The sequence below is a fragment of the Mustela nigripes genome, chromosome 7, assembly GCF_022355385.1.
Source record: "Mustela nigripes isolate SB6536 chromosome 7, MUSNIG.SB6536, whole genome shotgun sequence".
Classification (NCBI taxonomy): domain Eukaryota; kingdom Metazoa; phylum Chordata; class Mammalia; order Carnivora; family Mustelidae; genus Mustela; species Mustela nigripes.
Window position 1 is genome coordinate 96,457,961 of NC_081563.1, and position 24,494 is coordinate 96,482,454.

At 43.0% G+C, this 24,494-nt stretch overlaps 1 protein-coding gene across 8 annotated transcripts in view; it reads right to left on the minus strand.

Annotated features, from left to right (window-relative positions):
• The window catches only part of RIN2 (Ras and Rab interactor 2), a 221,917-nt gene that overhangs the window by 107,113 nt on the left and 90,310 nt on the right, over positions 1-24,494 (minus strand). For 7 of the 8 annotated variants that reach the window (XM_059406455.1, XM_059406456.1, XM_059406454.1 and 4 more), the window contains one exon: positions 2,457-2,549. In XM_059406455.1, coding sequence (XP_059262438.1) covers positions 2,457-2,549 — 93 coding nt within the window. Of the gene's footprint in view, positions 1-2,456; positions 2,550-3,895; positions 3,913-24,494 lie in introns of those variants that run through there. The other variant, XM_059406461.1, reaches the window with a different exon arrangement.

Here is a 24,494-nt window from a genome sequence, read left to right on the forward strand (position 1 = left end):
GAGTCAGCATTAAATGTCCGAAGGGAACCTGACTTCATCCTTACAGATAACTCCATGCCTTAATTGTGAAATCATCAATAATATTTATCAACTATTATAATATCTAATAATAGTAGTATTCCATCTTTAGTTGGACTATGGAATAGCCATATAGTAAAGAATAACAATGTCTACAAAAAAGAGAAAAGAAAGAAGTACAAAGTAACTATATCATTTACTTGGAGTATATAACTTAAACAATTTAAGCTGGGGGCAGGGGTGGAGAAGACAGACAATAGCAAGTTAAATAATAAAAGCCACTTTGCCAGCAATTTCCTCAAGGCATCTGACTCAGGCAAGATTGAAGCGGGACTTGTCCTCGATGGGGTCAGGCAGGCCTTTCACCTCTTGCCTGATTGATTCTTTCATAGACACACCCCAAAATACAAGTTAACTACTTTACCTGCTGTCCAACTGGAAAAAAAAAAAAAAAAAAATCTTTCCCAGGAATGCAGGACAGGCACAATGACTACCATGGACTTAACAGGTAGTACTGAGTGAGTCCAATACGGACTCTCTCAGGAATTTCCAATATGGACTCTCTCAGGAATTTTCAAAGGCAATTTTGACCATACTTGATATTCTTCTTTTGCTTTGGCTATAAAATCCAACTGCTACATTAGATTCAAGCCCACTGCCCTTCCTGAGCGTCAAGATGATAGTTACAGACTAGCCAGTAGTTAGCATGATGTAGGCAGAGCCTTGGGTAAAGGAGTGGGGTAGGCTCATTCCTTCTACCAGGATGAAATAAGCATATCTTCATAAGACAGGATCAAGGGACTGGAGACGGGTCAGGAGTCTGGTGGGTTTAGTGCCCGGTCTACAGGGGACATGGAGAGCTCCTCTTCTGGCTCATGTGGGTGAACGCTGTACAGGTTTGATTCCAACTTGGGGAAATGGATCAAGAACAGAGACAGCTAAGTCCACATCACAGAACTAGGAGGACGGAGAATGGAGACCATCTGTGTCAACACAGCTATTTCTTCCAGGATATTCTTGCCCAGGATGTTAAGGCTTTAAACCAATAAATCACTTCGCTGTTTGCTGCAGGAAATTCCTACAAAACAATTGGTCCTGGCAAACAGTTTGTTCACCTGGGAAAAGCTTGCTTATCAAACAATAGTTAACTTGCCAAGATTCTTTTCAAGACCATCCTCTTGCTGAATCCCCCAATCCTGAACTATGATGTCACATACTCTGCTGAAACCCGAGCATATCTCTGCCTTGAAAAATGCAGCTCCAAGGGCACACACGCAGACCTATGAACCCTATTAAAGATGCCCCCTGCTGTCCCACTTGCACACCAGTGGAACTGTGTCCTGATGATGTCTGTCCTTACTGTCTTCAGCTTAATGAATTTAGCTTTGCTGTATCAACAGGCTCTGGAGTCCAAAATTGATACAATAAATCAGGTTTAGCCTTTTGCAAGTGGGAAGCATATGCATGCAAGTTAATACATACTTACAACCCATCAGGATGGGATAATAAATCACCATTGTCAGTTTTCCTCGTAATTAAGAAACCCCTATATCATTCTTCCTTTGAGGAAAAAGGTCTGGTGTTTGAACACCTGCCTGTGACAGATTTCAAATGCACATTTTACCTCCGTTTTTCTACTCGTTTACATGAATCTGTGTTTTCCAAGTTTTCTACAGCGAGTGGGCGTTATTCTGAGGGTGAGCGAAAGGATACAAAGTAAAAGCTATAAAGAGGAAATGAATCCCCAAGAGCGAATTTGAAATGACCACCAAGACTTAATTGACAACATACACACACACAGCCTATTAAACTCCCATTTAGAATCTTGTCTCACTCATTAAGCTAGCAAGGTAATTTTAACCCATTAATATCAATATCCAAATAGGAAGGTGGTACCGTTTTAATCATGCTGCTTTGTTTGGGTCTCTCTTGCCTGATCACAAAGGGCTTCTAGATATTTGATAAAATACACCAGCAAATAACATTTAACCAGTCTAGGGTGAGACCTCAGAATCTATTCGTTGTTGCTGCTTTTTAATGAGGACTTAAGGGACTCATACAATCAAGCAAAGTGTGAAACACACTTGCCTACAGCATCGACTTGCTGGAATGCAAATTCCAGCTTCAATCATAAAACCATCCAGCTGCAGAAGAACAGCTGAGCAGTGGATAAACAAAGATTGCCTCAACTGTTTTACACAGGGTGGCATCTCCGCAGCTCCTGGGTCCTGGCCCTGACTTGGAAGCCCTAAGTCACCCAAACTCCAAGCTACTGTAAACCGGGTAACAGCTTGCAGCTGGGTTCAGGCGAGCTGCCCCACCACCCCCACCCCTACCAGAGCTGGCTCACAGCAGCCTTCCCTCCGCAGCTCCCCACGCAGCCTGGGCAAAGCGAGAGAGCCTGCCCATTAGCAATCCCAATCAAGGCTTCCTTTTACCTTAAAGAAACTTCCTCGCTTGTCCAGACTGCGGGCACCCATGGTCCAAGCTGACATCTCCCCCAGCGACATTCTACTGCACGCCCGGGACTCCTGAAGGTAGAGACATTTTTAATGGTTAGTCCAGCCTGTAGGAAATTCCTCTCTAAGCCACAGAACACTCACAACAACGGTCCTGCCAAGATCTTTTTCCGTCAACAACACAGTGCCATTTATTTCCCACCAAAGCCCTTCCATCCCCTTTCAGGCTGATTTCCTGCCCCAGACAGCACAGTTCCTAGTCTGTGCCCCACCTCACTGCCCCACCTCCCCGCTCCTCCAGCTGACGCAGAAGGTCTCTGGCACCACGGAAAGTATAATGATTGCTTTGTGTGTTTGCTTGACCTCACGCTCGAGTCCTAAAGGGACCGATATTAGATGTCACCGTAATCTGCTCTGAAGCTTATGGACTTAATGTGGCTGAACACAGACGGACAGCATAAGAATGAGGCCCCTGCACGTCCCAGGAAATCCTGCTGGAATGGGATGAGGTCATCATCAGCTCTGCGAGCCCTCTCCCCCTCTCCCCCAGGCAAGGTCAACACAAGGGCACTGGGAATAAATCCCTTTATTTTCTCCTTAGAAATCAAAGATGGGGATGAAATCCCATGTCCCTGTTTACAGAGATTAGTTTGTATAAGAAACAGCCTGGAAACAGCTCCATGATAATAACCCAAGGGGAGGGGGGCAGGGCACTCTGGAATGTAGAGAAAAATTTAAAGGCATGATATGATTCTGAATCATAACTGTGGCCATTTCAGCTTGGAATTTCCCTCCCTTGAGCACCAAAACCCAATAAGCCTCCTTGTCAGCTACAAAGCCTAAGTGTCCACTTCTAAGTAAAATACATGCACACCCAAGCAGCTGGCCTCATCCCAGTCAACAGGCATCAAATACCTTGGGGCGCATCCCCAAACCTTCCTCAACCAAGGAGGCTGGACCAAGAGCAAATATAAAACTGTTCTCCTGCTCACCATAACCTGGCCCAAGATAAAGCTCGTCCTGACCATGACCAACACGGTCCGTGTAAGGACAATAAAATGAAAACATGTCACATCACATTAAGGCATATTAAAAGGGGTTCAACTGTGGGGGTGGAGTGGGGAGACACAGACAGAAGCCAAGGTCACTGCTGCTAGTTTGCTAAAGCTGTTTCATTATTAGCAAGGGAACAGAGACCCAGCAGCTCCAAAAGGACTTTCCTAACAAGTGGAAAAGCTTAATTACTTAGCAGAGAACTACATGCATATTAGCAAGTAATGCTCTTGGGAAAGGGGCTCATTTTGGCCCCAAGATTAGCCTCAGTGCTCATATTCATAGTGGGCTCCATTGATCTGCAGAATCCCATCTAGGAAGACAGTAACACAGTGCACACCCATCTCTCTTTCCAGAACCTTTACCTATTTTAGCCCTTTCTCCACGTCTCGGTCACTTTAAAGGTTTGGAGATGCCTTCCCTGTGTTTCTTTCCACTTGTAATCCTGCTGGGGATGAAAGCCAAGACTCCAAAACCTCCTGAGAAGACTGGTGAGCTTTCCTTTGCAATTCTGCTGACTCCAAAGCTTCAGGTTCTCGGACTCAGCAGCTGAATGGTGCCCCAGCTCCAAGGCCTTTGAAGTTCATCACTTATTAGCAAAATCCACAGACTGGAGCAACTCCAGAATGAAAACACAGTGCTGTGTTCAGAACCAAGAGGGGAATGGGAGCCACACTGTAACCCCAGGGAGTAAATGATTAACTGTTTCAATGCAAAAGAAACACACATTAAAAAAAGAACATATCTTGACACCAAGCCTAAAATTCTTTTCCTTTCAGACATTTTCTCAGCGAGGGATTTGACATCGTACAGCAGTTAAGGAGCTGGCAGGCGAGAGCCAAGACTTCATTCCTCATCCAGACCTAAGTCTCTTTGTTCCGTTCAGAAGATTTCCACAGACAAACCCCTTCTATGAGCCATGACAGGCAGGGAATTTTGCCTATAGCAATGGAGCGGTTTGGATTCCAGAAGTTTACCAGTTTAATTAGCTGCCTGAAAATCATATGCACGCACTTCAAATTCCAGCGGAGTGGTTATCTGTAAAATAGCCAGTTTGGATTCCGTGCATGTGGGGCAGACGGACCTATCACATTTCTCCAAGAAAATGCAGGTCTCCTCCCCCCTTCTTCAAAAGGCTGCTCCAGGAGGGAGATGACAGCAGGTGACAGGAGCAGGTGGCCAAGCGCAATAGTGGGTCCTTCCCATTGAATAAAATCCAAGTGGACTGCACATCATTGAGTATCCTCATTGAAAAAAAAATTCAGCTCTTAAGGGTCCCAAAGAAGTCCTTCCTGTTGTAGCAACAGTTTCCTTCCCAAACCATAACCTCTAACACCTTAACTCAATATGGACAGAAATTTAATCTAACTTAAAAGCATAGCTTCTTTCCATTCATGGTTCCCCACCCTCCCTTACCCTGAGGGGTTACACCAGGGTTCGGTCCTAAAACTACCCCAGTAACAGGCTAGACAAAAAAGGTGCAGTAGTTGGAGAGGTTGTTAAATTTCTCCAGATTTATATATTGGGAGCTTGCTCCTTTCCTGGATTCCCTGAAGGGTAAACTGGATACTTGAAAAACGAGCCCATCACATCCATCCAGTAGATCTTTCCAGATGCTAGCTAAAAGCTAGCAAAATAATTTTAAAAAATAAATAATAAATAATAGTGGGAGAAGAGGGGAAAAAAAGCCCTAATGGGACACTGCAAACATTTTGGAGCTGCCAAGCCTTTTCAATAACACCACTGAAGGAATGTAAACGAAGCGGGTTGCTCCAGTCAGCTAAAGGACAAAGGCAGGAAGTGAATATTTCTCCCTCCAGAAACACCAGCCTCTGCCACTTGAAAGTAAACCTAGCTGTGGCTTTTCTTCATGTGGCCCCAAGAACCACTGCTGAGGTGAAGATTGGTCCTGAATTCTCAGCGTGGAGGATGCACTGAGTGGTCTGGCAGGGCTCAGGGGCTGGCTGTCCAGCACCTTCCATTGGGAACCGATGAGGACAGGCATGGAGGCAGCACCGCCTGGACCCTGGCTGCAGGCTGGGTACAGGCAAAGGGACACGGAGTGCCTAGCTTCCAGTTCACTGATCAGCGGGGCTGGGTATAGTCACTGGCACTTTTGCTCTCCTTGGCCACAGGCTAGATCTTGGCAAGACAGGAGGGTCCGTGGTGTAGCCTCTTTGCCCCCCTGCCCTCCACCTCCCCACCTCCATTAATTTCATCAAACTACCCTTCCTACTTATTTGCCTCAAGTCACAAGTGCAGACCCACAGGAGAAGCAGAGGAACACTTAAACTGGCATCTGCTACTCACAAGTCCAATTTATAAGAAACTTCGCCTCTTCAGGGCATGGGTTCTCAAAGCCGAGCTGCTGGGACAGCTGGGTACAGAAGTCTTCCCTAATCACTACCTTTCTTCTTCTCCTTCCTCGCAGCTGAGTGAGACGCAGCAAACTGGACTTCAGCTCTTAGTAAACAAGCTCTCATTATAATTATTTTATAGCTGAACTGACCGAAGAAGGAGAGAGTGACTCACTCCTGGGAATCTGTCAGGTCAAGGCCAATCCCAAGAAATGCACATTACCTTTTTCCCGGTTCCTTAAGTGCCTCTGAGGATGGCAGGTCTGTCTTTTTGAATGCTTTTCATCGTTACTAAGAGGTAAAAGCCCAGTGGCGCGGCTCTGTGTTGGCATCCAGGGAAGGGCTCTGATTATTTCCATAATTATCTATTACCAGGGATTTTACAGGCTGGACAGAAAAACTCTGGGTTGACAATTCAAATTACATAATTTTTTTCCCCAAATTATGTGAACTTTTTAAAAAAATGTTTTTCTTTAAGCAATTTATATCACTGTCCAGCACTGATTTTCCCTCAGTTGTAGTCAAACATTTTTTTTTAAGAAGTTTCAGGATTAGGGACGCCTGGGTGGCTCAGTTGGTTGAGCAGCTGCCTTCGGCTCAGGTCATGATCCCAGCGTCCTGGGATCGAGTCCTACATCGGGCTCCTTGCTCGGCAGGGAGCCTGCTTCTCCCTCTGCCTCTGCCTGCCATTCTGTCTGCCTATGCTCGCTCTCTCCCCCTCTCTATCTCTGATAAAAAAAAAAAAAAAAAAAAATTAAAAAAAAAAAAAAGAAGTTTCAGGATTATGAATTGTTTTTATTGCAAAGAGAAACTAATTTGTGGGAAGAAATCAGAAGCAAAAGCTGTACTCCCAGTTCTCTTACTAGTAACTATTTTTATTCTTTATTTCAAGATTTATTCATTTATTTGAGAGTGAGAGAGAGCAAGCAAGCATGTGCACAAGTGTGGGGTAGGGGTAGGGCAGAGGGAGAGGGACAGAGAGAATCTCCAGAACACTCTCCTCTGAGAACAGAACTCAGTCTCAGGACCCTGAGATCAAGACCTGAGCCAAAACCAAGAGTTGGATGCTTCACCAAATGAGCCACCCAGGTGCCCCTTATAACTGTGTTTTTAAATAGAATTGGGAACAATGTTCAACACCTCAATTTTCCCAAAATTAATGAAAGATCATAAATTTTTTTTTTTTTTTTAAAGAAAGGTACATTTCTAAGACTGGCCCAACAATGGGGCTAATTATTCCACCAGATGTCTACCCCCTCCATCCTTGGAAAACGGGTGCCTCATAGAGACCCTCACCATATCCATGCTGCATTAGCTTTGCTAGTGCCCACGTGGCCAAGGTGTGGACACTTCCACCAATGGCAATCCATGCCACCTTGGGCAACAGATGGGCAGCTCCACGGGCAAGAAATTCCGCTTTTCTTGGATGGGAAACTGCCTCTCTCACTTCCCACCTGATAAATGCCCTCATTTTATCCCTTGGACCATTCAAGAATCAGCTTCCTGCTTTACCCTTTTCTGGATCCCTGAAGACATCCCTATTCCTCATTTGAGTGACTTCTTCTCTTGAGCATGGCTCCAGACTCAAGGCTGGTACACTCTGCCCAGCTGGAACAAGGCTGAGAAGAGAGAGGGGGGTGCCTACTGCCCCAGGCCGCTCTCCTGCAGCATTTCAAAAGTATGTGACTTTTCAACGTCCTCATATAAAAAGTTCCACGTGGTAAATGTTACACACTTTGCACATTTGTACAGTGACTTCTTAGATACAATAAGGAAGCCTCATAAGCCACATTGGCTCTTAACCCAAAGGAGGCCATGGACAGGGAGCCACACACCCCAGGTCTTCCTCAGGTTTTACCTGCCAACAACCTCAAGAGCACCTGAGTTTAGAACTTTGTTTTCTAAGGCTCTCAGGCCATGATGGTAAAAAGTATATGGGGGTTAAATTTGTGTAGGCTATTATTTTAATTTTATTTTTAAAGATTTTATATATTAATTTGACAGAGAGTATAAGTTGGGGGAGCAGCAGGGAGAGGAAGAAGCAGGGTCTCCACTGAGCAGGAGCCTGATGTGGGACTTGATCCCGGCTGGCACCAAAGGCAGACACTTAACCAACTGAGCCACCTATGCACCCCAAGTGGTTAATTTTAATTGGAGGTTTATAACGTAGCAGCTCTTAAATTGGGTCTACACTGCAGATATAACAGATCAAGTTATATTTTTTTAAAAGATTTTATTTATTCATTTGAGACAGAGATACACAAAGAGAGAGAACATGAGCAGGGAGAGAGGCAGAGGGAGAGGGAGAAGCAGACTCCCTGCTGTGCTGGGAGCCAGAGCATGATGTGGGGCTTGATCCCCAAACCTGGAGATCATGACCTGAGCTGAGGGCAGATGCTTAACTATCTGAGCCACCCAGGCTTCCCAAGAAATACATTAAAAAAAAAAAAAATGTTTGAATTGCTGGTCTCCAGAGACCCTGAGTCAACAATTCATGTCTAAGAAATTCATCGAAGGTACTTTCAACAAACACTAAGTTGGGGAGGGGAAGTGATATGGGGAAGAGCAGCCAATACAAAGTGCAAGACCAAGCACGTTGCCACTGGGCTACTGGACTTCAGCCCTTCTGGGGAACTCTGAAAGTGATGTAGACCATGCCTCAGAGTAGTCTCAACTGAGGGACAAGAGAGCTGAGGAAATATCCAACTGTACCCAGTCACTAGTTGAAAGCTGCCCTCAGGAAGCCTTAATTCACCAGCATTTCCACCATGCCCCTAGTGTGGGTTGAATGGGCTCTAGTGGCTGAAGAGAACCCTCAGGCAAAGTTGGCAATTGGAAATCAGGTCAGTGTGCATGGAAATTTAAGTACTCAAGGGATACAGGAAGGGCTTGGCGAGGGCTGCTACAACAGGCCACTTTAAAAAAATCAGGACATTCTGCATAAAATGTAGATATGTACCTTCTCTGATCACACTGAGCTATCTTGATCACATCTTGATCACATCTTGATCACTTGATCACATCTTGGCCACAACTGAATAACTCAGTCTTCTCTTTAGATGGGATATAAGCTCTTCCAATTCTCGGGTGCTGATGGGTCTGCTCCCCTCACTCAGATGCCCTGTCTGACCCACCCACACCTCTTGTAGAGCAGCTGCCCTGCCATGTGGTGCCTGATAAGCAAAGTGAGTGATTCTGCCCACCCCAATCCCTCAGCTGATAGGACCAGTCATGTTACAACTGACCCAGGCTAAAGTATATCATTGGCTATTCTCTGATGAAGTAGAATCTTCCTTTCAAGATTCACAGGAATCACAGGGTAGATGGTTATACCTGAACATTGGATTTGGAGCCATATGCCAGGGTAGATGGTTATACCTGAACATTGGATTTGGAGCCATATGCCAGTTCAATTTATGGGAAGCATATATCCTGAGAGAGCAGATACAAGGGGCTACTGATACATAGTGGGCCAGGAAGGGAGAATGTACGTGTGCAACTGAGTCTTCACCTCAGGCCATTGACCTTATAGTTCCCACCAGGCCTGGCAGTGCCAAGGTTCAATTAATCTTGTACCTTGCCAATAAATGTTCCTTTTTTAAAAACAGTTTGGGTGGATTTATATTCCATTCCATCAAATATGTGTTGACCAGAATAGCTTCAGAAGGATAACCTTGAGAAGCAGGTATAACTTCAAAATGTTTTTCATCATCTTATCACATATTTAATTCAAACATCTTGGTATAAGGTAAAGCACACACTGATAAAGAAAAATTCCCATCAAACCAGAGCAGAACTTGCTGGTGTTGCCTTTGGTGGGGATATTTCAGATGAACACAGGATAGGGAAGCCTTTGAACCATCTAAGGGAAGATGCTACAATTTGGGGGTGAAAAGAACAAACAGAAGACACATTTCTAATTCTTATATCAACACCCCAAACCCCTTGGTCAGCTTCTTACACAGTGCAGTTAAACTGTTTAAAGCTTTCTTCAGTTCTGTTTAATTAATTAATTAATTAAAAGATTTTATTTATTTATTTGACAGACAGAGATCACAAGTAGGCAGAGAGGCAGGCAGAGAGAGAGAGAGGAGGAAGCAGGTTCCCTGCAGAGCAGAGAGCCCGATGTGGGGCTCCATCCCAGGACCCTGGGATCATGACCTGAGCCGAAAGCGGAGGCTTTAACCCACTGAGCCACCCAGGCGCCCCAGTTCTTTTTAATTTAATTTAATTGTACCTTTCTTCTTTTCTGATATAAGAATTTAAAACTAGTAAGTATTCTGTTTCATTTGCTGTGTATTTACCTCTCTCCTTTATTTTTATTTTTATCTCTCTATCTACCTATTCATTTATCTTTGGGGGTGGGGCAGAGGGAGAGAGAATCTCAAGCCGGCTCCACGCCCATGGCAGAACCAGACGCAAGGTCTCATGACCCTGAGATCATAACCTGAGCTGAAATCAAGAGTCAGACGCTTAACTGACTGAGCCATCCAGGCACCCTTACCTCTCTTTTAAAAATTTAAGTTCCTGAATTGAATGAAATGGAATGGATTCAGCTTTTCTAATTATGACACAGAGTTGTGGACTGTTGTAAAGATTTTTTTTTAAATTAAGATTTTTTAAAAATTTATTTGAAAGACAGAGATCACAAGTAGGCAGAAAGGCAGGCAGAGAGAGAGGAGGAAGCAGGTTCCCTGCTGAGCAGAGAGCCCGACGTGGGGCTCTATCTCAGGACCCTGAGACCACGACCCGAGCTGAAGGCAGAGGCTTTAACCCACTGAGCCACCCAGACACCCCTGTCGAAAAGAGGTTTTTTAACCTGTTATTTTAATCTGGTCTTTGTGTCATCAAGGAAATTTTAACCCAGTGCTTAGCGAGCACAAATATTCCCATTGGGATTTTACCAATATTGATCACTTTCATGGAGAAAATATTTTCTGAAGCACACTCCATTAAGGCACTAAGGCCTTGGTCAGTTTCTTACACAGTGCAGTTAAGCTGTTTAAAGCTTTCTTCAGTTCTTCTTAATTTTGTAACTTTCTTCTTTTCTGATATAAGAATTTAAAACTAGTAAGTATTCTGTTTCATTCCAAAGATTTATAATCTTAGTTTTTTATGCACAGATCTATGATCCACCTCAAATTTTTGCGTATGGTGTGAGGTCGGGGTTTGGGAATCTTTACTTTTCCAAATGGATATCCATTTAATTTTTTTTTTTTTATAATTTTTTATTTTTTATAAACATATATTTTTATCCCCAGGGATACAGGTCTGTGAATCACCAGGTTTACACACTTCACAGCACTCACCAAAGCACATACCCTCCCCAATGTCCATAATCCCACCCCCTTCTCCCAAAACCCCTCCCCCCAGCAACCCTCAGTTTGTTTTGTGAGATTAAGAGTCACTTATGGTTTGTCTCCCTCCCAATCCCATCTTGTTTCATTGATTCTTCTCCTACCCACTTAAGCCCCATGTTGCATCACCACTTCCTCATATCAGGGAGATCATATGATAGTTGTCTTTCTCCGCTTGACTTATTTTGCTAAGCATGATACGCTCTAGTTCCATCCATGTTGTCGCAAATGGCAAGATTTCATTTCTTTTGATGGCTGCGTAGTATTCCATTGTGTATATATACCACATCTTCTTGATCCATTCATCTGTTGATGGACATCTAGGTTCTTTCCATAGTTTGGCTATTGTGGACATTGCTGCTATAAACATTCGGGTACACGTGCCCCTTTGGATCACTATGTTTGTATCTTTAGGGTAAATACCCAATAGTGCAATTGCTGGGTCATAGGGCAGTTCTATTTTCAACATTTTGAGGAACCTCCACAAGAAGATTTAACAATTTTAAATATCTATGCCCCCAACGTGGGAGCAGCCAACTATATAAACCAATTAATAACAAAATCAAAGAAACACATCAACAATAATACAATAATAGTAGGGGACTTTAACACTCCCCTCACTGAAATGGACAGATCATCCAAGCAAAAGATCAGCAAGGAAATAAAGGCCTTAAACGACACACTGGACCAGATGGACTTCACAGATATATTCAGAACATTTCATCCCAAAGCAACAGAATACACATTCTTCTCTAGTGCACATGGAACATTCTCCAGAATAGATCACATCCTCGGTCCTAAATCAGGACTCAACCGGTATCAAAAGATTGGGATCATTCCCTGCATATTTTCAGACCACAATGCTCTAAAGCTAGAACTCAACCACAAAAGGAAGTTTGGAAAGAACCCAAATACATGGAGACTAAACAGTATCCTTCTAAAGAATGAATGGGTCAACCGGGAAATTAAAGAAGAATTGAAAAAAATCATGGAAACAAATGATAATGAAAATACAACGGATCAAAATCTGTGGGACACAACAAAGGCAGTCCTGAGAGGAAAATATATAGCGGTACAAGCCTTTCTCAAGAAACAAGAAAGGTCTCAGGTACACAATCTAACCCTACACCTAAAGGAGCTGGAGAAAGAACAAGAAAGAAACCCTAAGCCCAGCAGGAGAAGAGAAATCATAAAGATCAGAGCAGAAATCAATGAAATAGAAACAAAAAAAAAACAATAGAACAAATCAACGAAAGTAGGAGCTGGTTCTTTGAAAGAATTAATAAAATTGATAAACCCATGGCCCGACTTATCAAAACGAAAAGAGAAAGGACCCAAATAAATAAAATCATGAATGAAAGAGGAGAGATCACAACTAACACCATTTAATTTTAATTTTAAGGAAAATAGTTTTTAGGGATGAATGCTGTTCTTTGTAAACTTTACATCGAAGATATGATTGATTGAACAGAATTTTGTCTTCATGAAACTCTACTGCTTAATGTCTCTGCCCCATAAGCTGGTGGTAATTGTTTTCATTATTTCTATCAAGTTCCAATTTTCCTGGGTTAAATTTTGAGTATATGCTTTGCAAAATTATTCAATTTATGAGTCTGCATATTTTTAGAAAATAACAAATACAACCTGCATAGTTTGAACTCTTGTAATGTTTTCTCCTACTACTGTATTATCTCTCAGACCAAGGTTTATTTCCTTTTCAAAAACTCCACACAAAATGTAACTCATCAGTCAGGTTTACATCTATCACAGTGATGTTCAGGTCAGGTCACCTATTTCATTATGAATTGGCCACCGTACTGCATACTTTGTATTTCTCAGATAATCAGAGAGAAAAGTAGAAGCAATTCTCCTCAGAACTCGTGGAATACTCTGTTGCCCAGCAATAGACTACTGTAATTCCAAACTCAATCTTCTTTATTCTTTTAATTTGTTTTGTTTATGAACAGTCTCTGCCATTAGCAGACAAAAAATAAAGAACAGACACACAGTCTAAAGGATTACGTAAAAATGTCTTCTTTAAGAAAGTAGGTCTCATGTTGTGTTCTTGCCACAATAAAATAAAATAATCCTAGATTAAAATGGCATGACAACCACCTCTAAAAGACAAAAAGGACATCATCCCCATAGGTTAAACCAGCCCCTGGGTCACATATTGCTTAGATTTCATGGACTGATTTGCTTCTTTTTTTCATTCATTTGGATCGTGTACATATCGATGTCTTTCCAACTTTCCACTTCACCATTAGGATACCTACCTGCCCCTCTAATCAGGGGATATGCTGGAAAATCCTTAACAACTGGTTTCTGGGTAATAAAAGCCCCCAATTTTAGCATTTTCCTATTTTGTGGGGCTAAATCCTCTCATCATGGCCAATTTCAAGCTACCAACAGGCTATCAACAAACTTGAAACATTCATGAAAATCTAACAATCAGCTCTATTGAGCAGGGACAAGTGACTCCTTCACTCATTCTAAACCCCAAGGTTTCTGAAGAGGTGGTTTTTATTTGATTCTTTGTATACCGAGGTAATAAAAGAAAGCAAAGAAAGAAACTAGATTTCTAGATCGAAATGAACCACATTATTTTTCCTGATAAGACCTATCTGTGCCTACAATATGTCTGGCTATCATCTCAACCAAGCTGAGTGATCCCATCAGGAAAACCTGAAGGAAGCCATATGTTTAGTCTGTTATTTTAAGGTTAGTAGGTTCTGTTTCTTTACAGGTTGAAGAAGAGGGGAAGAAAAGATCTTCCTTTAGCCACTCAGACATTGGGGATTCCATTTGCCTTATTCAGGGTAGTATCTCTAATACCTGACACAGTGCCTGGCATATATATATAGTCAAGAAATGTTTCTTGGTTAAGTAAATGCATGAGATCTTACAAAGATATCATCGAGGCTGAAAGGAAGGATATTTAAGGAATGGTTCCATCAAGAGCATAAGAGAATAAGAAGAACCAAAGCTTCAAGAATGACAAGATAAGCTCAAATACAGCACTGTCAAACCATATAACATGCTGGAAAAATCCTTCTTTATACTACTTTGAAACACAGGAAGTTGGTGTAGGCAATCCACATGTTCTGTCTGTTGCTGGATTTTTCCTACAGAGTCTGTGATCTGGAGGCTTTCCCCTTCTATCACATACAGACCCACTTTGTTCTCTGCAATTCCCTACCCAATCATGTTCCTTGGCTTTCTGACTTTTTGCACAAATCAGAATTCTAGAGTGCCCAGGTTGTGTCCATACCACTGCATCTTCATTGGAAACCACAAAGCAAACAAAAAATCCACCAGAGCAGATGCAAAACTCCCAAGGAAATATAACTGGCTGAGCAAATAGACTTCTCTGTGTGTTTCTGCATGTACCTTCACCCATGTGTTATGGGGATTAGAGGCTTAACATTCCCATCTTTGCTCTTAAGTGGGGTGGAGAATACATGAGCCTCCTCTGAAGAATGCCCTCCTTCTGAGTCTGTAGATTCCATGTGGGATGGTCAGCAGAAGCACAACATCCAATACCAAAACAACAAAATACCACAATACCCTCTATCCATAGTAAATGCTCTACTGCCATCTTTTAATACCACATCACAGCCAGAATCCAGAAATTATCAAAGATAATGCATAAAGAAACAGCTGCTCTTCAAAACAATTAATATTTTATGTGTTTACAAAACAGTCTTGGAAACTCACATCAGCTCTCGTGGTAAGGCTCTCATTGTTATCTGCTGCCATCACCAAGGAGGTGGTTTTGTGTCTAGAATTGTGCCCTGGCAGTTTAGGCATGTTTTAGTCTCTCTTGGCTGACCAAAGGCATTCATGTCTTTTGCTGAGAGACACAAGTACATACGACTGGGGCATTTCACAAATCCAATCTCATTTTACTACCAAACTACCAAGTAGTTTCTGCTAGGCTCTGAATGTTCTCGTTCTCTCTCTCTCTTTTTAAAATAGATTTTATTTATTTATTTGACAGACAGAGATCACAAGTAGGCAGAGAGGCAGGCAGAGAGAGAGGAGGGGAAGCAGACTCCCACTGAGCAGAGGGCCTGATGCGGGGCTCAATCCCAGGACTCTGAGATCATGACCTGAGCCAAAGGCAGGCACTGAGCCACCCAGGCACCCCTGAATGTTCTCTTTGAAGCACAGCGTTTTCCTTGCTAAGGTTTACCCAAACCCTGTCTTTTTGTGCAGGTGTCTGACCCAGGATAATGGCAGTCATGGTTATTATGGAGGTCAAGGGGTGGGGAGCTGCTGGATCACCCCTTTTCCATCGGGAGTATTTGAAGATGAGCACAAACTCACACTTGAGGGAGACTGCTTTGGGCTATCATGATGATGTTTTTCCAGAAGTCTGACAACTTCTAGAAAAAGAAGAGCTGCGTCAAACAAGCCCATGGATGGTGGAGGCACTGAGCCATTGCCCTTGTCTGGGCTCTCATGCCTCCCAAGGGGATGCTAGGTGGACAAGAATAGTTGCAGGGCCTGGGGCAAGAAGACAAATAGAGGCTCACATACTTTATGTCAGAATTTTTTAAAAGTTATAACTCAAAACCACAAACTGTTCACTAAAATGCTTTCTATTCTCCTACCAAGACATGTACCTTTATCAGGACTTGGAAGGTCAGGCTTCACTTTAAAATTTTCAGAATCTTCAGAGTTCAATGCTAAATGTGGGGACATGGGGACAATCCTGAACTTATCCCATGGCTTGTCACCCTTTTCTTCGGACTAAAGAAAAGTGGACACCCAGCCTTCCTGTCCATCTTGAAGTCCCTCCCCCAAACTTCCAGCCTGTCCCGGCTGTGCCACCAGGCTTGGGGCATGCAGGCAGGGATTCCGGAGTGTCATGCACCTGCAACAAGAAGGGCAGGGAAATGTGGCTCCAGGCTGGCAGAAGCCTTGATGCTGTGGACTTCCCCACCCACGGGCCTGATGAAGCCAGAGTGAAATGAAGTGCCCAGCTCAGGACAGAGGCCTTCCTTGCCCAGGTCTCAGGGCAGGTTGGATCATGTTAGGGCCCATGAGAGAAAAGACACAGGTTCCACTACAGGTTGGGTCTTCCCCTAATCTTACCAATCATGGTTTGCAGAAGTGTAAGGTTCAGTCCCAAATAGCTCTAGTTACAACCTGGTGGCACTTGCATTCAATGGCCCTAAGTCTTCCTAACTTCTCTCTACCTCTTAATTCCACTTTAAGAGATCATGCTGTCTCCTTAAAAGCATCCTATCTATTATACTCCTTCCTCCACCTTCTCTCCCCTTTGACTCTTCTAGAACACTACAGCTCCTCACTATGGGTCTACCATCTTGGAGTCCTCCTCCAATTCTGCCTCAGTCCCAAACTAGTGGCCTTTCCCCTGCCAGCATCATCATCTTGGAGGTCAAAACACAGTCAGTAAGCACTGAAAAATACTTCAGCCCCATGTCTGAAATCAAGCCCCCAAAGGCACACTTGTTTTGGGTCTGGGGATACATTATGACCTTCTACAGTCAGCTTCTACTGACCTTGAATTACTGCAGATAATAGGAAACTGGATAATATGCCAGAGAATCACCCCAAAGCTGATTATCTTGGCAAAACAAGACCTCCCTCTCTTTGGGTGACTATAATAGGTCTCCAGCCAAAAGGAAGATTAGAGGTTAATGGTTAATGCTTCTATCTCCCTGAAGACCTTACCCTCATGCTCTTCTTTAAAAGGCTGAAAGTGTTTTTGTGAAGGGCAGGAAAGGTAGTTTGCTTCAATGCTGGGCCAACTATCCCCACTCACAGTCTCCACTGGCCTCAGCCAAATGGTGGGGACCGGATATAACAGAGCTAACACCCATGCTTGTGGGAACAGTGACCCAGTGGCCCACAGCACTTTGATTTACAAAGGGCTTTTACCCATATATCTCCATTTCCTGCCTCTTATGACATCTCACGTTACATGGCACTTCTGTGTACAAACATGAGGCTCCCCGCTGGCCGGAAGCTTCTATTTTAACCAAACGCTTTCTTTTCTCAGTTAGGCCTTGAGTGTTTCCTTTTTCCCACTCCCTGTTTCTGATTATTTTCTATCCCCTTTATTAGTTCATTGAAGTGTACAAAGAGAGCAGACAGAATCGTTCAGTTGGCAGACGTGTGCATTATTTCTAGATTGCAGCTATGTATTTTGTCTGGTTCCAGTTTAGAAAAAAACAAAGTTAAACAAAACCCAGTCTTGGCCGAGTCCCCCTCCCGCTTTCCTACCTGCTTTTCTGAACTCAAAAATACCTGTCTACAAAAAAGCATGAAAAGTTTAAGCACTGGATTTTGGTTTCTTTCTCTGAAGTACAGCTCTTAATGTTGAATGCTGACTTTCCGCTTAACATTCCGTTCCTCTCAAATCCCCGCGCCCTTCTGTTAATGAGGGTACCAGGCTTGAAACCTCGCTTGACTCTGCACATCAATCACGGCCCAGCTCTGCAGAGTCTTCTCCTTGAAACGGCTGTCATCTTCCTTCCCCTTCTCCGCAACCACTCAGACCTTGGGCTGCGGCAAACTTAATGGTTTCAGCAGCTCCCTAATGTCTGTGCACCCCCGCCGTCTGCGTCTGCTCCTTTCCATGCCACAGAACATTCCACACTAAAGGGACCGTCCTTTCCCAGCAACCTGCTTCCCAGTAAGGGCTCGCAAGCTAGTTTTTAGAACTGAATATCCATATTCCCTGGCTAGGAATCCAGGGTCCCCTTTTGATCTGTGTTCAGCCCAATTTTCTAATCTCAGCACTGACGTGTGTGTCGTTTGACACTGTCCCCTCCAGAAGAGAGATCTCAGAGATCTCACATGAGTGGAGACAGGGAACATTCCTGACCGGCATCGGCCTATCCTGGTTGAGTATTTTCCCAGGTGACCTTTGCACATGGTCACTCCCAATCACACCGTTCCCCCTAGACCAAAGGAGTTGGCCTCAGCTGGCATCCCGGTAGAATACGATGCTGAAGCCACACCACATGTGGTGAAAAAACCATTTGCACTTGAATCCTTAGCTCAGGGTCTATTTCTTTCTTTCTTTTTCTTTTTCTTTTTTTTTTTTTGTTAATTTTTAAAGTTTTTTTTTTTCACACAACACAGAAAGCTTTATTCATCTACACCATTTCAGAGAAAGGCAGGCTTATTTTAACATGCTGTCCTCTTGGGGTTCTGCCGGTTCTCTTGGAATCCGTTTCCATTCATCCAGGTTATTTTTCCCCTCAGTTCTATCTCCTGCTTCTCTTCTGTCAGAGGTTTCAGGAAGTTGTAGCCCTTGGTTTGGTAGGCAACTCCAAGGAACATGCAGAGTAGCAGCAAGCTTGATTTGCCAAGACCTGCACTTGTGGCATCAGGGTCTATTTCTGAGGGCACCCACCCCAAGATAACCACAGACAATTGTGGATGGATGCGAACGCAAATGTACAAAACACAGGTACTCGTGTGCACGCGCGCGCACACACACACACACACACACACCGGCTTAATAACACAATTTAATAACTGCTTCCCTTCCCCTCACTCTGTCCCTACTTTTCTGCTGGCGTTCCCTGAGAGAGCCTCCCAGGAAATGGCCTATACCGAAATTCTTATTTTAGAGTCTGGTTCACTACTTCTCTTAGGGATCCTGCTCAGGTGGTACTGAATTTGCTATTAATGGAAACATCTTTGCCAATATGAAATCCAGGAAAAAATACGTACATGTATTTTGAATAAGGTTTGTGTGTTCCTGTAAATAATCACTATCCTTTGTGAGTATAACTAACACTATCCAGTTAAGAGTAATGTAAAAAATGAAATTCTGATTTTCAAATTGTTGCAAATTTTCCACAATTAAAAGACATGTTACAGGGGTGATTTGATCAATCACATTTTTTTTTCCAAAATAAATTCAAAGACTTTGATTCATCCTCACAAAAAACTCATGCACTTTGGTCCAGCTCTGTTCCTACCTGACCCACAATTAAAGCTTTTAAGAAACTCCCCATTCTTCTCATCATAATCCATTGCTTGTTTCCCCATGGCCATCAGCAATTAATCCCACAATATAAATAGGCCCTTGAAAAAGTAAGGAGCTTTCATGTTTTAAGTAACAAAATCTGATTCAAATTGGCTTAAAAATGAACAGTAATTTCTCCCTACAGATGACTTGTTAAGAAATGATAGCAACTCTGCAGTGGAAAAACTCCATTAGACCTCGAACAGGTGATCAAAGTTAAGATCCCCAGTGAGCCAGGGTCCTCGGATCGAGCCCCACATCAGGCTCTCTGCTCAGCAGGGAGCTTGTTTCCCCCTCTCTCTCTGCCTGCCTCTCTGCCTACTTGTGATCTCTGTCTCTGTCAAATAAATAAATAAATCTTAAAAAAAAAAAAAATCCCCAGTGGGGGGGGGGATGAATTCCTGAGCCAATCTGTGCTAGAACTTGAAATGGTGAAGGACATGAAATAATTCACTAGAATAAAACGTTACTCAATAAAATACATCTTTTTTTTTTAAGACATCTATTTATTTATTTGACAGAGAGAGAGAGAGAGAGAGATCACAAGTAGGCAGAGAGGCAGGCAGAAAGAGAGGAGGAAGCAGGCTCCCTGCTGAGCAGAGAGCCTGGGGCTCGATCCCAGGACCCTGAGACCATGACCTGAGCCGAAGGCAGAGGCTTTAACCCACTGAGCCACCCAGGTGCCCCTAAAATACATCTTAATTAGAGTATTTTCCTGTGTGTGTGTGTGGGGGGGGGAGAACCCTGTTATTCGAGCCACATGGAACCACTGAGAAAGTCATCATTTAGCCAACACGTGGACAGTGCCTGAGTTCTAATTTCCTGTTTTTCTGTGAGAGGCCACTGTCCCAGCCTGGGTCAGGCCATGCACGGTTTGTGGCCTGGCCTTCGGGAGCCCTGCCTCAGAGAAGAGACTGTCTTTATTGTGCACGGGAAAGTAGGAAAACCTCAGAAAAGCCACACTGCACACATATGACATCACCAGACAGGGGAACAACCACACTCAGCAACAATCCCTGAGGCCCCGCTTGGTGCAGGCTCCTGTTGTGGAACTGAATTCAGCTCTTTGAGCACCAGGGTGCCACAAGTCAGACATGCAGACATGGATGGCTTTTGCAGCCTCCCCTCTTCCCCAGCAGGCTGCTGATGCTGCCTTTCCTGGGGCCACAAAAATGCCACACAGCTTAGAAAACAGGCTGGCTCACCCCACTGGCTGACATTTTCAAAGCAAGTGCAGAGCTATGGTCCAGGAGAGTCTAAATAAGCCCCCGACCCTGGATCATTCCTCATCTGTAGTCAAATCATGGCCCTCAAAAATCTCCCACCGAAGAGAAACCTGGAGGACAGCACCTTAGCCAGGCAGCAGAGTACGTATGTGCCCCTTGTGCCTCCAGATATTGGGCACTGCGGAGGATGCAACATTACTTCCGTAGTGTTCCCACCAAAGGCACATAACCCGGACCCACCTGTGAACAACAGTAGATATGCCAGACTGAGGGTCACTCTACAAAAACAATAGGGCTGAACTCAAAAAATGTCAAAGTCTTGAAAGACAGAGAAAGGCTGGGGCATCTGAGTGACTCAGTCAGTTGAGCATCTGCCTTCGGATTAGGTCACGATCTCAGTGTCCTGGGATCAAGTCCTACATGCAGTTCCCTGCTCAGTGGGAAGCCTGTTTCTCCCTCTCCCTCTGTAGCTCCCCCTGCTTCTGCTCACTCTTTTGCTCTCTCTCTCCTCACACATACACACACACTTTCTCTCTCAAATAAATAAATACAATCTTTAAAAAACAAAAAAGACAAAGTCTGAAGATCCACTTCTGACAGAAAAGTTCTAAGAAGAAATGACAACTAAATGCAGCGCATGATCCTGGACTGGATCCCAAGTCTAAAAAGTAAAAGACAAAATAGCTATAAATGGCATTATTGAGATAATTGGGGAAACTGGAATACGGACCACAGATTAGAGTATTACATTAATGCTAAATGTCCTAAATTTACAATTGTATTGTGGTGACCTAAGAATATGTCCTTGTTCTTAAGAAGTAAACACTTAAGTATGAAGTAGGACCGAGACATGATGCATGCAACTACCCCTTAAATCATTTAGAAAAAGGTGTATGTGTGTGTGTGAGAGAGTGTGTAGGGAAGAGAGAGAGAGAATGAGAAAATAAATATGGTAATATGTTAACAATTTACTAATCTGGATAAATAAATGGCATATTTGTTTCTTTGTATTACTTGCAATATTTAGTCAGTATGAAATTGTTTCAGAGTACCTGGGTGACTCAGTTGGTAAAGCATCCCAAACTTGATTTCGGCCCAGGTCATGATCTCAGGTTCATGAGATTGAGCCCTGCATCAGGCGCCCTGCTCAGGGCAGAGTCTGCCTGAAATTCTCTCCCTCTCCCTCTGTTCCTGGCGCTTCAACAGCCCTGGCTCAGTGTACTGGCATGTGTGTACTCTCTCTCATTCTCTCTAAAATAAATAAATACATCATTTTTTAAAGAAGTGTGAAATTATTTCAAAATTTTAAAATATATTCCACTGTCTCATTATATGAAATAAAATAAAACAAGATTCTCAGTGACAATTTAATGTTTTGACCTTTAAAATTAAAGCTTCCCATACAACACTGGAAAATGTGTAATAACACAGAAGGCAAGAGAAAGTTTATTCCACACTTGCATCAAATAAGTTAGTCTGGTAGCAAATTTGACACTATTTTTTAGAGGTTTGAAACTTGATACAAAGTGTATTTATAGGTACATGTCTTATGAAACTGTTACACCATATTTAAGATATACAGCAAAGTTTGGGGTGTCTGGGTGATGTAGTTGGTTAAGCATCTGACTCTTGGTGGCTCAGGTTGTAATCTCAGGGTCATGAGGTCAAGCCCCATGTCAGGCTCCACGCTCAGTGCAGAGTATCTCTCTCCCTCTCCCTCTGCTCTTTGCCCCCACCCCTGCACAAGTACACATCTCTCTCTCTCTCTAAAATAAATAAATCTTTTTTTAAAAAGATATATAACAAAGTATGAAAATAGTATCGCACACCTCTATACTCAAAACCCCTGTAAATTCTTCACCATCATATTCTCTTTTCTATATCTCACAAAAATTCTGCCCTTGGTGTTCACCAGTCCCACATATTTCTTTATATGTCTGCTACATGTGTATGCATGTGTATTCTTTCACTGTATTTTTAAAAATGTAACTTTGACAAATAAATTCGAATTAGGTTTGTGTAACCTGTGAGGCATCCCCAAGGAATATGATTAGGATTCCAGAGATTATAATTTCAGGACCATCAGATGAGCTGATCTTTCAGGCTCTTCAGAAATACTTACTGAGTGACCAAAATTCTACATTGTTGGAAAGTAATTTGAAAACCATGACCACAAGCCATGAAATGTGTATCAGAACACACACTCAATGATGTGCTGGAACTAGAAAATACTGGCTCACAAAAGTAACTGTATACATTTCTTCTCAACTCTGCCTTTAAGGACATCACTTTGGTAGATGGAAATTCCTCCTGTCTGGAGTATTTACACCACAAAAATAGGCAGACATATAAAGGTGTTGTACACACAGCAAACCAATGAATGCAGTTGGCTTTCAAGTGCCTTTGATGTAAAAGGGACAGGTTAATTCAAGTTTTTCAGGTAGGCTTTTAGATACTAAAAAAAAAAAAAAAAAGAAAAACTAAAGCTTGTTAAGATTTCATAGGCCATAGAGACTGGTATAGAAAATGTCAAGGTGAATCTGGATGATAATTTAAGAAAAACTTCCCAAAACATACAGATACAATCATGCAAACATAATTCACAAATTACAATTATCCAGTAGAGAACAACTCCAAAGATTATGGTTTGACTTACCTGGTAGCTAGTTTTGTACCTAAGTTAAATGAGCATATTTCAGCCATCTTGCTTTGAACTGAATCATATATACATATTCATCTTCCATATCCTACTTTGAACTAGCCTGACCGATGTCATCGGCATCCTGCCGATGCCTTCCTAATGAGTGAAATAAAATTTTAAGCCAGGCTTATTATGCCTGTCAGAGAACTATGTTTTCAAAACTCTTTAATAATACTTTGGCGAAAGAAATGTGGGTTGGAACGAAGGAATTCAGTTCTTTTTTCTTCTTGCCAAATTCAATGCCTTCAGCCAAGAGGAGAAGCTTTGGAGAAGTCAGAAGGAAAGATTCAAAGCACACCATGTTGGATGAACTGGTCGTCTTGTTCCTCAGAGCCAAGCCTCATGGTTCTCAAAATGTAACCAAGTCTGGCTGTAATAAGAACCAGGACAATCTTAACCACAAACAGATGGATATTTTGCCAAAAGCCTGGTGCCTCCCTGGGCAAACCTAACTAAACAACTTTATGCAAGTTCAACTGTTAACTCCCCAATCCAGAACAGAGGACATGAACCTTGCAAACTTAACAGTACCACCCAGGTTGGTCCAAAGCCAGGGGAACATCAATAGTAACTTTTTTGCCTATAATAAACCAGCGTGGTTCTTGTCCTTATTGTCATTGGTGCCCTCCTGGGAGCCTTTTTTGACGTTTTTCTCCTAATGACCCCCCCACTCAATTTTAATATTACAGATACACTGCATATTTGTTTATATGTCATAGGTATCTGTGATTTATACATAGAAAGACAAAAATTTGTTGTCATTCCCTGATCCCCCAACAACATTTGGCTCTTTGGGGCTCTTAGAGCCCCCACAAGAACATACACAGGTTATAAACTGACCACTATTAACTGGGTTCTCACAGCCTCATGATGGCCACAGAGGGTTTCTCCCTGGAGTACAGAGAAGACTGCTTTCCCACTCAGGGGCATCTTTGCTTCCTACTGAAGAGCAACAACTAGATAATTGCAGAAACAATGGTTCTGAGCATTTTCTAAATGCTAGGCACTGAGCCAAGCTTTTACAATACTGTATCATAGCTATTAGAAAAAAAAAAAAAGATTTATTGCTCATAGTTCTGGAGGCTGGAAGTGCTAAATCAGGCTGCCAGCATGGTTGGGTGAGGGCCCTCTCCTGGTTGCAGACTTCTTGTTGTATCCTCATATAGAAGAAGGGGTGAGGGAGCTCTGTGGGTTCTCTTTTATAAGAGCATGAGTCCCATTTATGAGGGCTCCGCTCTCATGACCTCAGCAATTCCCAAAGGCCCCACTTCCTAGGCCAATCACCTTGGGCATCAGGATTTCAACATGT